The 17,780-nt window shown below is 40.3% G+C and overlaps 1 protein-coding gene across 4 annotated transcripts in view; it reads right to left on the bottom strand.

Annotated features, from left to right (window-relative positions):
• The window catches only part of NBEA (neurobeachin), a 470,259-nt gene extending 455,533 nt beyond the window's left edge, over positions 1 to 14,726 (bottom strand). For all 4 annotated transcript variants that reach the window (XM_050332434.1, XM_050332435.1, XM_050332438.1 and 1 more), the window contains exon 1: positions 14,273 to 14,726. In XM_050332434.1, the coding sequence (XP_050188391.1) occupies positions 14,273 to 14,548 (276 nt within the window). In that variant the 5' untranslated portion in view covers positions 14,549 to 14,726. The remainder of the gene's footprint in view (positions 1 to 14,272) is intronic.
• Positions 14,727 to 17,780: the final 3,054 nt, after the last annotated feature.

The raw sequence follows: 17,780 nt of genomic DNA, 5'->3' as shown, positions 1-17,780 counted from the left end.
AACATTTTTTTCATACAATAGAAGTTCCTCCAAACGCTTATATTTAAATTTGTAATTTACAAATGCTCACTAGGCATTCCACGTTCTTTCATTTTTGCCATGAATTTTCAAAATAGAAAAGATGATCCAACTGAACAATGTGTGTGCAGTTCAATGAAAGTTTGCAATTAAATGTGCCAGGTATCTGTGAAAGTCTTAACTGGTCCTGTACAAGGAGAAAACAATGGTTCTGCAATTTTAAAAGCGCACAAAGTTAGACAATGTTAATCTCACCTACACAAAAAAATAAGGAAAATCATATGTAAGCATCCATGGTATAACTACCAAATACGCATAAAGACAATCAAATGTTTCCAAGTAGAACATGCACACATATACTTGTCTCTGGCAGCCCACCAAAACAGAAAATACTATTTGACAGTGATAAGAAGAAAGGCATTCAAACATGATTCTGATCCTTTCTTCTATGAAAAAAGAAAAGTCTTCCAGTCTTCCACTTCAAATAAGAAATTTCACAGTAACTGTGCCGTGGCAGTATGATGCTTAACTTAAAACTAGATGATTGCATTTTGAATATATCCAGAAGAGACAAACCTAAAAAATTCCTGTTCATTTGTTTGTTAAATTTAAATTGTAACTTAAAAGTTTACCACTGAAATAACAAAAATTACAGTTTTCTCCTCTATGAAGGAGTTTTAAATAACGTTACCTGTCTGATAGACTTGAAAAACAAAATATTTAATTTCCTCTAACACACACTTAACTATAAAATTCCAAGCCAGGGCAAAACATCTCCTCCACTATGAATTTGTCACAAGAAGAACAGTTTTAGTCTTCTTTTTATTCAGCTAGGCACTTTAGAAGCACAATGTAACTATGAGATACAAATCCTACAAGACACAAGTTCTGAGCCTTCTGTGTGAAAGCTGAGCTTGCATTTCCCATACAATAGGCACTGGTTAGTAGGAAATAATCCCTGGATGTGTAAGTAAAAGCTGTAGAGCATTGAACCTAAGTACTTTCATCCACATCCCATGGAGCAGAATGTGGTCTTAGTGACACAAAAAAATTAATACAACCTGTTTACTGCAATCACTCTCTCTAAATAGAAGTCTCTAAATAGCTCCACAAGTAGGAAAAGAGACATCAGCAATCTGCATGAGAGAACAAGCCGATTCCTCTCTGTCAAACAATACTTTCCAGAGGCTACAGTGGAGTTGCTGAAGAGTTGAGTGCCACTGCCAGTTCTTATAACTTGTCAGAATGGATTGGGGTATCAGAAACAGCAATGCATCTAGGACAGCCAATATGCATAACTAAGCCTTATTTATCACTCAAAAGTATCAATGACATTTTTTTAACTATATCTCACCACTGCAAATGTCAATGCAATTAAGAAAGTACACATTTCAAAAGCTGAAAAACAGCTGTTTGTTGAAAATTAACAGTACTGTATATCAATCAATGTCTGCAAAGAACTGTAGTTCTGTTTACAACTATAAATGAAAATATTTAAGCTACAGGTTTACCGTATCTCCTAAAGAACTGTATTTCAAAACATCTCCACAGTTTAAACAAAATCTATCTCTCTGTGGTGGGTTGACCCTGTCTGGACACATGGTACCCACCAAGCCACTCTGTGACTACCTTCTTCAGCTGGGCAAGGGGGGGAAATACAACAAAAGGCTCATGAATCAAGATAAGGTCAGGGAGAAATCACTCACCAATTACCATAATGGGAAAAATACACTCAACTTGGGGAAACTAATTTTTTAACAATCAAATCAGAGTAAGTTAACTATAAATAAAACACCGTCCCTCCACCCCTCCCTTATTCCCAGGCTCAACTTCTCTCCCTCCTTCCCCCAGGTGATGCAGAGGGACAGGGAATGGGGGCTGTGGTCCGTTCATCACACATTGTCTCCATCCCTCTTTCCTTCTTGCTCTCCTCCCCTGCTCCAGAATAGTGTCCCTCCCATGGGTAACATCCCTTCATGACTTTCTTCAACATGGCTCCTTTTCCACAAGCTACAATTCTTACAGAAACTGCTCTAGTATGGGTCCCTTCCATGGGGTGCAGTCCTTAAGGAACAGACTGCTCCAGCATGGGTTCCTCATGAGGACACAAGTCCTGCCAGAAAACCTTCTCCAGCACAGGGTCTCCATGGGGTCACACCCACTTTAGGGCATCCACCTGCTCCCTTGTCCTCCAAAAGCTGCAGGTGGTATTTGTGCCACTGTGGACCTCCATGGTCCACATGTCCTCCATGGGCTGCAGGAGGACTGCCTACCTCACCATAGTCTTTACCATGGGCTGTAGGGGAATCTCTGCTCCAGCGCCTGGAGCATCTCCTCCCTCTCTTCACCGACCTTGGTGCGCGCAGGGACGTTCCCCTTGAATATTCTTGCTCCTCTCTCCAGCTGCAATTGCTCCTCTGCAGTAACTTTTTCTCTTTCTGAAATCTTTTATACCACAAATACTGACACCATCAGTGATGGCCAGCAATGAGTCTGTCTTGGAGCCGGCAGGCACAGGCTCTATCAAACATGGGAGAAGCTTCTGGCAGGTCCTCAGAGAAACCACCCTTGTAGCCCCCCCACTACAAAAACCTGATTACATGAACCCAGTACACTCTCTGAGACCAGGATTATACCACTCCAATCCCCCAAAACCCACACCTTCAAAAACTGAGCATTATCCCAGACATTATCCCCACAAAGCATCAGAATACAGCTTTTTATATGACATTCTACTCCCCAAAGATCAATTTTCTTACTGTGTTTTTCTTCTACAGCTTGTTTTGATGTTTAGACAATAAAAGATTTTAGGCAAGCCTTTGTTTTCAGTCACAGTACAAACCTATTGACCTAGAATGGTTACTCTTAGCTTACAAATATATGAGAAGAAAAAAAAAAGTTGGAAAATAATGAAAACTACTACAGGGGAAACTGAACACAGACTAAGAAGCTGGCCATATATAGCAGTACCATAATGTATTAACAATTACTGCTAAATGCTACTTTTCTCAATAACTCTCTTGGCTGTATTAATTTTTAATAATGCCTGAGTAGCCTTTCATTATAGTGTTTTAAAGATCTCATTTTGCTACACTAAGTATAGACTATTTAGCTGGATTTCCATTTTCTAAATAAATAGAAATGCCAAAGAGGTTTTCTTAAGTCAGGATTACTTTTAGACCACAGATCTCCCTATCTCCCAGGAAATCTTCAGGATTTCTTAAAGGAATTTTAAATCAAAATTCACATTGGCTGTACTGTCAACTGCAGCTGTGCCACATTCTGTTTGTACTATGAAGTATGTGGTCTCCTCAACTGTTCATACTCTAGAAATCGTATACATAAGGGAATTTTTAAACCCAAGACTTTTTAAAAAACTAATGCAACAAACATATATAGCCAGTTTAGATGCACTGCTTGAGCAAAAAATCCCAACCCTCATCCTCAAAAATGCTCAGGTTGCTTCATCAGCTTCCTTACCATGGAAGCCCTAAAATCTGCTGTGACTCTACAAGGAGCATATGAGAGGAATTTTGAAGTAATAATTTAAACAAGGCGCTCCTAGGATTCCTCTGACCTCCAGAAAGCATTTAGATTGTAACAACGCTTCAGGCTTCTTACTGCTTTTTTTGCCATCTGGATAATATCAGGTTTTGGTACAAGATACATTTAGGATTGATCTCCGAAGAAAGTATGTTATTTGTGCTGCTCTCTTTTCAGGGTGAAGTAAGTTGAAAAGCCAGTTATGTCATAACTCCTGCATGTGAAAATCTCAATTACAAGTACTTGCAGGCATTCTAACTTCAGAGGACAGGCTAGAACCACAAATCAAACTGTGACAAATGATCCAAGAGCTTAAATCTGGACTATAAAAGGTATTTTCTGTTTACCCTCTGAAATCTCTTAACTGCATTTAGTTTTAAGAGGAGGACTTCTTAATTAAAAAATTTCAAAAAAAGCATTTTGAAACCCATATGTCAGCTTAGACTCTGGTATTAACAGATGGTGATAATTCCCTCAGACTCCTCAAAAATTAATAAAACATCATGTAACAAGTCATTTCAAGGTCTCTGTAAATCCAGGTGGACACTGCATCACTGAAAGAAGAGAACCTGTTGTACTCAGGATTTTCCACTCATGCTGCCAGGTTTTTGTTTTTAATGTAATGCTTCCTTTCAGAAGTATAATTTCTCAATAGTTAGACTTCACCTAAACAACTAGCTTAATTTTTATAATTTTGCTACATTTCTAGTACTTTTAAGAAAAGACTCAGCAACAAAGCAAGTAAATCCAAATTTGTTCTTAAGTAGAATTCAATCATATTTTATTAAGAAAAAAACCCAACACAAACTATTTCATTATAGTTACTTTTAGTTACTTTTCGTTAATTTCCCCTTATTATAGGATCATAACAGAATGGCTTGGGCTGGAAGGGACCTTAAAGTTCCTAGTTCCAATTCCCCTTATATAGGGGATGATTTTCCACTATACCAGGTTGCTCAAAGACCCATCTAACCTGGCCTTGAAAGTATAAAAAACACTACTAATAAGGGAAATCATCACGACTGTGAGCTCTGGGAATAACCTGCTTTGAGTTTTAGTAAATACCTGTAACTATCAACTGCTTCGCTGAAGAATCATCCATTTTGAAGACTGCATCAGCTCCTATTCAATGAGCACTGTTTGAAATGTCAAACACTGTACTGTATCAACTGTGAAAAGCTGACTACCTCTCAGTGACTAAGTCTACACACTGTTCCAGTAACAATGTTTATTATTGCACATTATAAGTTAGTTTGAATAAATGAATTTTTTTCTGTTCATGAAACAGGAACTATAAAAATTTCATTACACAATCATCTTTGCTTAATATATTACAGTTTCTAAGTTGCATACAGTTATATGCACATAAAGTGCTATTGAACATTTAATCCATAAATATTAGACTACTTATAAAGTCATGAATCTATTACTTCCCACAAACTCATTGCAGAACTTCAACAGCTTTGGTTCGATACTGAATTTTAATATTTTCCCTTCTAATATTAAGCATCTACAACTTTGAAGACTATGGTAATAGCTCTTTTAATTTAATTTCAATTCATGCTAATTTGTTGAAGGCAATAGTATTTATAGTACATGTAAAGAGCCACAAAGTTTCATTAACTCAGTATTAAGCCATTAACTTTATTCTTTTCAGTAAAATGTGGTTACATTTTATACTTCTGACATCCAAAAAATACAGCTTACCTACAACCGTAGCTGTGATTTTCAGTACTGACAAACACTCTAGGGTTTGTGTTTCATCCAAGACTGTCCATTAACAAGCAGGCACAATGGATGAAAAGCAAACACTCGCTGCTGTGGCTTACTGAGGTCTGTTTTCTTCCTGGCTGCATGTGGTGTAAATTGTCCTTTGCTGGGTTAGGCTTAGCAACATTGACTGGGTTATTTGTGGTACATATTGCAGCTCATACTGTGAGATAAGGACAAGGATTGCTATAATTAAAAGGCTTCCCAGACTCCACCTCCCACTTTTTGGAAAGGGAGCACTATTATCTGCACAAGGAAACAAAGATCTAAATGTGTGAATGATTAAGGGATTGGAACATCTGACATACAAAGAAAAGTCTGAAGAGAGATGGGATTGTTTAGCCTTGAGAAGGTTCGAAGAGATTATGTGTATGTGTATTTGGAGGGGGGTGGGGTGGCGTAGGGTGGGTGTAGGGTGTAGGCCAGACTCTTCTCAGTGGTGCATATCACAAGTCCAGGAAAGTATGACAAAGTTTCTTTTCAGATGGACTCAATTCACTTCAGCCTTGGATGGTAGATGCAAATCCAAAAGGGTCTTCTTGAAGTCTATTTCTGAATTCACATAATGCTCTCCTACAACGCAATGGAGGCTCCAATATTTCCATGAGGAACAGAGTGGATGAGAAAGTCTTTCAAATCACCCAATACGCTGCATAAAACAAAAGAAACAAAACCTGCAGGTGCTTTGGAGATATATACGCCACAGATGAAGACACAGAAGCACCAAAAAAGATTTTTGGAATACCAGAGACTAAAACATAGGCAGAGGCTACATAAATCTCTTTAGGGGAAACAGAGGTAGAAGAAGTAGCTCCCACCTCCTGAGCATCTTGCTTGGAAGACCTTATTCAGTCCAATACAGTCTTACACAATTGTTTCCTTCGGTTTCAGCTATTCAGTATATGAATATTAATAGCCGAGAAGCCATCAGTCACAGATATGACTCACAAACACCATACACCTTGCCATTTACGAAAACAGACAATGTATTTCACTGGAGTAACAGAAGGAAAAGAGGGGGTGCTGAGCCATGAAAGTATAACACATTTAGTAAGGTTCTCTAACTTCTTCTTTGTTGTAATAGGTTCGTACAGGCTCCTTTGTGAGTCAAAGGATGTTTCCAAATTCATATTTGCGTTTCTAAATATTCAAACTATTTTCTTTTTACAAAACAAAAAGGAAAAAAAAAACTGTTACAGTGGCTCTTAAAGCAGGCAATCAAAATTGGATAAAAGTTAGAAAACCTTCTATAAATGAGTATATGTCACAGAATATGAAGACTTATAAAGCAAAAAAAAAAAAAAAAAAGTGAGATCACATAAAAATTCTTACAATGCCACATTGCTGCTATGGAGTTAGTTTAGAAGGATCTACTCAGAGAATGATTATTTCCATCCTTCTGTCTACACTGCCCCAGTATGACAAAAGTCATGAGGTACCAGAAAGCACAATATGAATAACAGTTTCCCTTTTAAGTGAATATTTTGCCCTATCTCACTTCTAGGTTATTCTAAAACCTAATACCTATTCTGCATAGTTAAGAAAGGCTTTCAACTGTAAACAAAAGGGCAGTGAAAGAAATGTAATTTTCCAAAGACAGAAGTCAAGCATTTGTAAGCTGCTGAGCAGCATAAGCAGTATTCACATTTATGCAAGCTTTCAGAGAACTGCTGCTTTGGAACAATTTCAGTGATCCAACCAAATCTTAAATTAAAGCAGGGTAGTCACATTATAGGGTTGCATTAAACTAAATGAATTGACACTTGGTGTTACTGAGATTTATACCAGCAAACTACTTAGACTTACTTATTTACTAAAGATTATTATTTTCCATGTACATCAAAAGCAGAACAAATGCTAAACTACAAAAATTTCCAGAATTCAATTTTAGTAGAAAGTCAGTAGGTTGATCAGAAGTTGAAGTGCTTCTCTACTGGAAATAACAGATAATATTCCTCTTAGATATTAATGTTATTAACAATCTTCTTAAATTGGAAGTTATGAAATTACAGTTCAAATAGCTGAAATCCATCTTAATTCTATGGTTGAAGTGGGTGTTTCTATCGTTAAGGAAGCAATATGTGGCTCTCCACAAATAATCTATTTTTTAATTGTTCGTTATCTTTATGCTGAATATCATATATTGAATACTGTATAATTACTAGTACATCCAAGACAACTCCTTGAAAGACAGAAGTGGGAGGCAGATCATCAAATTCAAAAATGATGTTTCATAAGATCTGCTGCCTCTGATTATAAAAGCAAGTTCTAAATTTGATTCAGACTTAAAGGAAACTTAAGGGTTCTGTCTCTGCAAAAATTAATAAAACTACACAATGAGGTATTTCCATGAAAACAAATGGTGACTGAGGATCAAATTTCACAAAAACATAAATGGAACTTCATCAGCATAAATGGAACTTCATGAACATAAGCACATTGACCCTTTGCCCACCAGGCATATTCAACATATCAACAAATGAGGTAGCTGCAGTGATAATGTTTTGTGTAAAATGCGACAAAACACCGTAGTAATGGGAGAGCAACACAAGTTGATCTGAAATGGTGGATATACTGAAACAGGTTAAGATACAAAATCAAAAAAGTGCAGAACTAAGTGATGAATAGGTGAGACTAAGAAGTTGATTTAAAATAGCTTGGATAGCTTATTAAGTTAACATTCTGTTAATACTGTGCAAGGTATTTATCAGAACAGAAAAGACTCAGTTTTGGTACTAACCCAATCACAGATTTCATTCCACTTTCACTAAATTCAATATGGCATGATAGGTGAACAAACACTTCAGCAGGAATTCAGAGATGATTATGCAGGTTTTCAGTGTCGGGTTTTGTTTTGGGGTTTTTTTGTTTTGTTTTTTTATTTATGGGTGCAATATAGACAGTGATTCATATGTTTGAGAATTATGAGTGAAGACACTGAAAAGCACTAACATGAAAGAAAAAACTGCACCACAGCCTCCGATACCTCAGCCTCATCAATGTAATCAGCCATGACCCTTGACTTCTGCCCTTTTGAGTGCTCACCTGAAGGCAGGGGCGGGGCGGGGGGCAGGGGGGGACTATGAAAGAAAATATGGAGGGTAGAGAGAAACATTAGTGTATAACTGAGTACACAGATAAATGCTTAGTCCTGTAAAACACATGGTTTAAATGGGGAATCAGGTCACAATTTTGTAAAAATAGAATCATCACAGAGAAAGGTGCTAACCCTTTGCTTGATGGAAAGGGATAAAACAAAGGTAAGATCTCAGGAGGGAGTAGGGGGAAAGGCCAAAGATTTGAGGTGTTTTATTAATACTAGTCTCTCTTTATTAATACTAGTCTCAAACTTTGTTACTTCAGTGTGACGAAAATAACAAAAATGCCTCTAGGTATTAATCTCCCTTATAATCCATGGACTGAATCCTATAAAGACAAGTGAGAATTAAAGACAAGTAAGATGTAAACATGAGAAGAAGATAGTTGCTCAGAGTTAATCAGTAAGGAATGCTCAGCTATATGCTCACAATGACAAATTTTTAGAAGTTATTGCCTATACAAATGTATCAACCTATTATAACAGAACCACAGCAAATTCCAAGCCACTTGCTGAGATACCACCAGTGCTTTATGACTGATACAAGGACTGAAAAAATTTCTCAGCCATAAACACCTACTATCAAAGACTGGACAAAAAAAGCCAAAAGAAATCAGTTATATTAAAATAATTGAGTATTCAGTCATTCAAAGATTTTCTGTAACCAAAACTAAGTTTTCCAGTAATAGATAATAACAACAGCTACAGGACTCTTATGTAGCTGCCCCTGGAACGTTATGACAAACTCTCACATTGGATACCGCTCATTTCATATGGCTCTAGTAGCTTCTACAGTAATGTCCAGGCACAGCCTAGTAGGATAGATGACCAGGATAGAAAGGGACCAGTGGGACAGACAGCAACAGGAGAGACACCTTCAGTTAAGTATTACCTAAACCAAATCTTAACATGCAAAACAAGCAAACAAACAAAACACAAAACAAACCAAAATCCCAACTTCATAACTTCCTCAAACTTCACTTTTCTTGATCACTACCATCTATCAGCAGAGAATGAGAAGGTTTTCACCAAGAAAATGGAACAAGATTTTCAAGCCTGCAAAGCTAGTTCCACAAGAAAAACAGAAATCATATGATGGAGGCTACAGCTCAGGAGGCCCACGCTTTTTAGAAGTATAACAGCATCCAATAAACAAGTGATTCTTCCTCCCCAAATAAGAGCTGAACTGTGCCACAGGGTGTTGAAGCAAACAAAACTGTATATGGATTCAAACAACTCAAATACCAAAAGCCAACTTTAGCTTAAGAAGACCTTCAACCAACATCTGAAGAAGTACCAAAGGAAAAGACTTTCTTACATATGCCTCCCTTTACAATTTTCCTTATGACCACTACTACAGAAAACCTGTGGGGAGAGAAGGATCTCTCACATAATTCAACCCATTTGCTCTGAAGCTGCAAATGCCACTCCTACGAGTACACAATGTGACAGAGCACTAAAAAATGGCTTACCTCTTGTGATGGGTGACTAACACTGAAGTAGGATGGAACAGCCAAGAAAATGAGAAGAGCTAGGCAGAAGCGTGGGCTGCAGTCAACAAGAACAGAAAAAGACTTTTTGAACTATGCCTGATGTTTGACCTACATATTATAAGTGCTCTCTAGCCTGACAAAACATATATAAAAGCCTTCCAGATTGCACAAGGAGAACCCTGGTTAGCTACACCTGTATCAGACTGAAATCTGTTCAAATCTGCATCACATCATCTGCTCAAGACGCACAGGCAAAATGAACAGCATGTTCAGCACCAGTCACAATTTTTTAGTGTCATTCAGCTTCCTGTTCACCTCTCTTACTGCGCACTGACGGAGAAGCAGCACTACAAAACTCAACATCAAAAATTCTAGGAAATTCAAACTGGAACAGAGAAAGGATCCTCGAAGGTAAGAAACAATGCAACTCACATAGTCATGTTTGATGAAAAATGGCCAAGCAAGAGTCAGTTCAAAATATATATACTTAAGTTAAAATACTGGAAAAGCAGAGAATTAAAAAAGCAAGTCAGTAAAAATAATGCAAGAAAACACCAATCAAAGTATATTATAGAAAACTAATTAAAGCCATGTGTGGGAACTGTGCACTAGGAAATAAGATAAACAAAAGTAGACTTAAAGCAGAGGAATACAGGTGGACAGACTGACCCACTTCCACTTCAATATCACGTTGTTGGAGCACATGGTGCAGAACTTTATTTTAAACATCAGTCTAGCAGAAACAAGCACATCTACCATGCAATAACAACATCCTCAACAGTACCCTAAGAAAACTAATGGAGCTGTTCAAAGGGGAGAGGCCTACTCATCAACAGAAGCACAGAACTGGTGCCAAAATATCCCCAAAGGCAAATCATTTAGAGCAATTAGAGGATTACACGTTTTTTTAAGAACAGCCCTTCCTAGTTTGGTGCTTTGCAGTACACAAGGGTCAATCAACATACATCTCAGAGAGCATGCTGAACCTGAGAATTTATATTAAACCCATGGACCAAAATCAAAACAAACACTATCACAGAAGAATACAAGAGATGCAATGAGGTGCTCCCTCCTACCTCCAGAAATGTAAAAAGAATATCGTATTCTAAAAAGTAATTCTAAAAAAGCCTCATAGATTCTTAAGATCTGAGCTTCATAGTAGTAATGCTAGCAGGTCTTTTTAAGGATAACTAAGTAATTTATCAGCATATAAGGGGCTGAACCATTACGTCTTTTACTGTAATGTTAAACAATGAAAAATAACACAAGCAATACTAGATATTCTACCAAGTGATACTCCATTAAACAATTTCACCAGTCTAAAAGAACTTCCAACACAGCAAGAAAACACTATGAAAAGAACCAAGAGAAGCAATTAATCCCATAAACAATGTAGGCATGACCAAGAACAAAATACTGTCTGAGCTGAAAGTCTGCTGTCAAAATTTGGCAAAAGTGGAAAACCAATAAGATATTAGACCAGGAAAAGATTTTCTGCACTGCATAAAAAGCACTTAATCACCTCACACATACAATAAATCACTGTGTACATCCACATCTGAAGATACCACACAAAGTCAGTCTGAAATGCAGTAATAGAGACCTCAGTGTGTGACCACCAAAACAAACGTTTAAAGATAAAAACTGATCAAGAAGAAACCCTGAAACAGCAACTTAACAGGAAAGAGGAGTGACCATCTCCATGACAAGGTCACATCAAAACAAAGTTTTGTCTTAGACATTTACTGCTGCTTTTATGCAGATGCAGGAAAAATTAATAAACCTATTTAAGCTTTACACAGAAGACAGCAGGAGTCTCAGATAAGAAAATTTTAAAAGTATCTCAGTCTTTAACTTCTGATTTTCTACAATCATAAAAGTCTCGGTTATACAGAATTCTTATACTAAAAAGCTATCATCAAAATGGATTATAGTTACCCAGTATGGCTTAGTGGTTATATTACTCTCAGAGACTTAACATATCAACTGACATATAAAACAGAGATCAACTCTTTATCACTCTTCACTTATTATCACACTTGCATTAAAAGTCATTCAGAACTAGTACAGACTGAAGAAAAACAAAACAACAAAAATACCAAACAAAATTGTTTTCTCTACCCTCACTCACTCCCCAAAGAATGCTCCTAAAACAGAAAACTGTATTTTATTTAAAGTTGCTATTCAAATCCTTAATACAGAATCAGATGTTTAGTTGTTTAGGGATATGCCATCAGCTTTACTTTGTATCTGCCATATTCACTATGTTTCACATGCAAGTAAATTAAGTTTCATATTCACAAACATAACTATAAAACATTCACTGCCCTGAGAACAAAAAAATTAGTAGACACTGTATAACCTCTCTCTGCTTTGGGAATACTGACTGTTGTATATTAGAGTCCATCTGTTAAGTAATGACTGATCCAGAATGCATCGCTGCTGCAGCAGACTCACAAGCAGTTCCACATTCATATACATTTCCCGATGCCAAGAGAACTGTTAAATACTCTTGCTTTTATTTTAAAGTATGAACATCGTTTTCAACAATAGGAACTAACTAGTAGGTGGATCTTATAGGCAAGCACTGGATGTCCTCCACACAAATACCAAAACATATTCTAACCTCCCCACCATAGACAAGCCAATGTTAGTCGAGTTGCTGATGCACTAACATCCAGAATTAAAATAAGCTTAAATATCAGTAAAAAGAATGAAAGAAGAAAGAAAACCAGTAAGGGATTAAACATCTTTGTCATGATCTATATAAAGCCAGTTGAGAAAATAACTGCATGTCATTTCCTTATTTGAGTGCTACTTTTAAAGGAATGGATAATAATCCAGTGAAGTTATGATGACTTCTACCACACTTGTACAAAAAAAATTCAAAATTTACAAGTCACATTTCAAGCTGTCAAACAGCTTGTAGGGAGGAGTGGGAAATATACCCGATTACTGTTTTGACGTATTCACAAAACTAACAGGGTTTTAACCCTGTGTGTTCAGATAAGCCATAAATATTAAAATGACCTGACCAAATCACGTCTTTCCCTGCACGCTGCAGCTTTTCCATTCAGTCTGTGCTAGGTCAAATGCAAATGACTGTCAAACAGAAGAATACATCTTTTTAAAGTGTTTGAAACAAAATATATTCTTTACATGACTTTGTATAAAATGACTGGAGGTTAGAAGCATTAAACTCACTTGAAACAAAGACTGTTTCAATTAATTGCCATTCAGTTTTGAGCAGTCATTTTTCTATCCTATTTTATATGCAAAATTTGAGGATATTTCATTGACTGAACTGCTTCAAAAGCTTAGCTGCAGCAAATTTTGCATTCAGGAACAGCACCAAATTGCACATAATTGAAAGTGATTCATTTTTAGATCCACTCGCTTGGCTTCTGTAGGTTCCTCAGGCTTTGGTGTAGGTAGCGCAAAAACATTAAGTCATACAGTCCTGCAGTAACTCTTTCACTCCATGAAGTGAGCAGATGACTCAGGAGATACATTTTAGCATCTTCTCCTCGTTTCAGCTATTTACCACCGGACAATACTATATTTCCATGCAAAGACCTTGAACAAAAGTAGTAACAACACTTACTTTGCTGACAAGAACGTGTTTTGGAAAGCATGGCAGATTATTAAGACCTGAGAAAAACCCAATACAATACTGCAATACAACTAACACTTTATTACAGATATTAAAGAGTATTAAATCCTCACAAAAATCTCCCTCCTCCCTCTTCCTCTACATAAAATGCTCAACTAGCTCTGTTCTAACAGGGTTAAACCCTTCACATGTTTCAGTCATCCAAGAAAAAGATACCAGCTCAGGCTGGTTTTTCTTAATGTTTTCCAATTAAAAACAGATACTACATTCACGTCACTCTTCTTCCCGTGAGAAAACCACTAGGTTAAAGGGCAGCGTCCATAACACAAAATTGCGAATTAATCTCCTTATTTTTTTACACTGTGAATTGCACACACTACACTTCTGCAGGAGGCGGCTGGGACGAGGCACTGGGAAGGGAAAGAGTGGCCTGTCTGTACTAGGTAGGGTCCTGCGTGGAGTTTAGGGAGCGCTGAGGGGGCTTCTGTCACACGCACGACGAGGAGACGAGCAAATCGCGGGATTAACGAGGAGAAAGAGAGGCACGAGAGGAGTTTGGGAAGGAAGGACGGCCGGAGAAGGGCCGCGCGTATAGGAGGGACACGGGGGCTGGGAGGATGCCGATGCCTTTGAGGTGGCACAGGGGCGGAGGGGCGCGGGGGCAGCCCCGGCAGGAGATGGGCTGCGCGGGCCGGTGCCCGCCGGGGCGTCACCGGGGCGGGGTGCCCGGCCGCTTACCAGGTTCAGCACCGTCTCCACGATGTCCCGGTTGCTGACCTCCCCGACCTGGATGAGTCCGATGAGGACGGCGAATTTCATCCGGATATTGCGGATCGGCACCGACGGGTTTATCATCCCCGCCGGGAGCACCACGGACCCGGAGCCCGACGCCCTTAGCTCCCCCATCACCGCGACGCCGCTGCCGCCGCCGCCTCCGCCTCCAACGCCGGCCCCGACGGAGATGAGTCCCGCGGGCTGCGGGTCCGGCCCCGACACCGGCTTCTCGCTCGCCATTTACCCCCCGCCGTTACCGGCACCTGCCGCTGCCGCCGCCGCCGCCTCCCCGCCCGGCCGGGCCGAGCCGCGCATCCACCGCAGTCGCACCCGGCGGGGCCGCAGGGAGCCGGCCCGAGGCGCAGGCACCGTCCCAGGAGCCGCTCCCCCGCTCCGCTATAATGAGGGATTATTATGGGCGCCGATGCCCCGTTAGCCGAGCGCCGCCCGGCCGGGGCCGCCTCCCCGCAGCGGGGCCGGGGCCGCGGGCGGCGCCGAGCGCGGTGCGGCGCGGCGGGGGCGAGCGGCGCGCGGGGCGGACGACGGCGCGAGCGATCGGCGCTGCCGCTGTTGTTGTGGAGCCGGACCCGCCGCCGCTCACGCCGCCATGTTGCCGCCCCCTGCCTGCGGTAGCCGCAAGGGCGCCTGCGCCGAGCCCGTCGGGGGAGTGGCCGTGGTGGGCCCCCCCAGCCGGCCGGGCACAGGTGAGCAGGTGCGCGGGGGCCGCGGGGCCGCCTCCCGCCGGGGAGCCCCGGGACGCCGCCCTCCCACCCCGGGGACATCTCTCAGGGCCGCCGAAAGGGACAGGGCGGTGGCCGGCCGCGCCCCGCAGCCCCAGCGCGCCCCCTGCGGGAGGGGCGGGCACTGCCCCCGCACCGCTGCGGGGACGGGCAGGTGCGCTCTCCTCGCCGCCACCGGGACCCGGCTGGTCAGGGGTCTGCGCCGCCCCCGGCCGGCTGAGCAGCGCCACGCGGAGCTCCTCGGGCGGCCCCCGGCGCTTTCCAGCCGCTGTGCGCTCTGTCGTGCCTTTGGCGCGCTGGTCCCAGGCTGTGGTGTGAGAAAAGTGACCGCGCACTGGAGCAGATTGCCCAGAGAGATTGTGGAGTCTCTCGCACTGGAGAGATACTTAAGAACCATCTGGACGTAATCCTGTGCCATGTGCTCTAGGATGACCCTGCTTGAGCAGGGAGGTTGAACCAGATGAACCACTGTGGTCCCTTCCAACCTGACCCATTCTGTGATTCTGTGGAAGTGTTTGGGTGGGGGGACGTTTTGGGTGGGTTTTCTTAGCAATTCCAGGCTTAGCGAGTGGTCAGGTTGGAGTGAGGGTGTCAGGGGCTGTGCTTGCTCCTGAGCTGGATTCCCATTGGGCTTGGGGAGGGACAGGGTGAAACCCTTGGGGTCATCCATCCTGAGAGCTCATGTGCTGCTTGCTCAAGGAAAAAATGTATTTCCAGAGTTGTACTTGCATTGCTGCTCAGTGGTGGTATTATATACAGAAACATCCATTCAACAGCAGTTTTACCAAGCCCTTTGGTGGTTGCAGTGATGCTCATGGCAATGGGCATTTTTTTCAAGCGTCTCCAGTACCAGAGGAACATAAGTACCTGCAACATTTTGAGAAGGCTCAAATTATTCAAATAGTTTTTTGAATAAAGTTGTATATATTTGCTCTGCATGGGCTGGAGGTAAGTCCATACCTTTCAAAAATGTGTTCTTGGCTTCATAGTGACCGTCATCATGAAATTGAATTTCACAACAGATCTTGTCCCCTGGTCTCAGAATACAGTTCATCCTGACTGTTCTGTAACCCCACATTTGGGAATTTGTCTGGATTGCTGGTCCTCCTATACAACTTTGGGTAATAAACTGCATAAACACAATGAATCAGCAGAACTCAATCAGTACATCCTCCAGGACTACAGCAGATGCTCTAAGCTCGCCCAAGAGAAGAAAGAAAAGACCTGTAAAGCTCTGTACTGAGGTGCATTTGCTCTATGTGCTTGTAGATACAGTTTGTTAAATTCACCTGTTGGCAAGGTCCATAGGTGCTTGTGAGTATGCATTGCCCGGGTGCATAGACATGACTAACAGTGGCTAGCTGTGAATCATGGAACCAACATTATTTCAGAAAGCTACAAAACATGGGAAGAAAACCCAAAAGGTCAGTTAAGAGAGGCAGGAAAGCACAATGCTTTCTTAGAATAAATTCCTTTCAAATTTGCCACCAAATGCAAGCAATCATGTATGATTCAGAATAAAGGTATACTTGAATTTTGTATACTCTTGGAAATGCCAAAGGTTCTATTCCCACCAGTCCCACTGCAGAACTACCAAAACTGAATGCATTCACTTAACTGCTTTCAAGAATACATGACCTCTTTTGCAAAACTGAAACCTAAGCCTAGAACTCTGTAACAGTCACTAAAAATTGTAACACCTTTAGGAGCTAACACCCTACAGTTCTCCTCTTTATTATTCTCACATCCACATCTATATGGTGAGATGTGTTGCTACAAATAGTGTGGTTGGTTGAAAGCTTCATGTTGGCTATAGGTTGACTAGATTTCTTGTTCTGATTCATCACATGGCTACTGCCTGTTAAATGGATAGGAATCTAAGTTATAATTGCTTTTCTATTGGTAGGTATATTAATTTGTATCTCAGTTGACTTACTGAATTTTAACAATCCCAAAATAATTTTGAAACTTTGAGATCCATTGTTAAATTTGCTTAAAATTTGTCAGTGACTTGTTCATCTTTGTGTTGGAACAGATGGACCAGTAGCACATAACTGCATAAACTTTCTTTCTCTAGAAAAAGAGGATAACAAAATATGGTTTGATATGTTTCATTATCCATTCCATACTTCATACTACTATTCATGGAAGACTCTGTCATTTACTTATGTACCCAAATGCTACAGTAATTCTTCACTACAGCTGTTTCATATACAGCTATCAATGCATTCCTCTGCATTGAATTTCTGATAAAGTTGCAATCATGAGGTTTTTTACAAGTCATATTAGTGAAATGCTTTATTATATAATTTCCAGTTTTAACTGGTTGACATTTCCTCTGCTGAGATCACATATTATATTATATGTAGTGGGGGGGAGAAAAAAACCCACAAAAAATTAAAAGAAGGTGGATTCCCAACATTATGTTTAATAGGTTCCTTTAGTTCTTAAAGTAATTTTGGATTTTACAAATAAATTTTTACAAAACCATGTTCACTTTATTTTTATAAGCTGGATCGTTGTTCAGTAGTAGCTGTCTTCTCTAATCAACAGTGTTTGTTTTTGATAAGCAAACTTTCATTGAGGTGAGCCATTCATCAACTCATATGAACATTATTGTAGCACTGGCATTCTGAAAGAACAACAAATTTGAAACATTAATCTCAGCCCTGTAGTAATTGCAGCTCTGGTGTTCGTTTTCTTCCATTCTAACACCTCATCAGACTGAAAAT

Source organism: Myiozetetes cayanensis, unplaced genomic scaffold (assembly GCF_022539395.1).
Source record: "Myiozetetes cayanensis isolate MyiCay16 unplaced genomic scaffold, myiCay2020 scf5-8, whole genome shotgun sequence".
NCBI classification, from domain to species: Eukaryota; Metazoa; Chordata; class Aves; order Passeriformes; family Tyrannidae; genus Myiozetetes; species Myiozetetes cayanensis.
The sequence above is the reverse complement of the archived record's forward strand: the minus strand, read 5'-3'. Positions and strand labels throughout refer to the sequence as shown.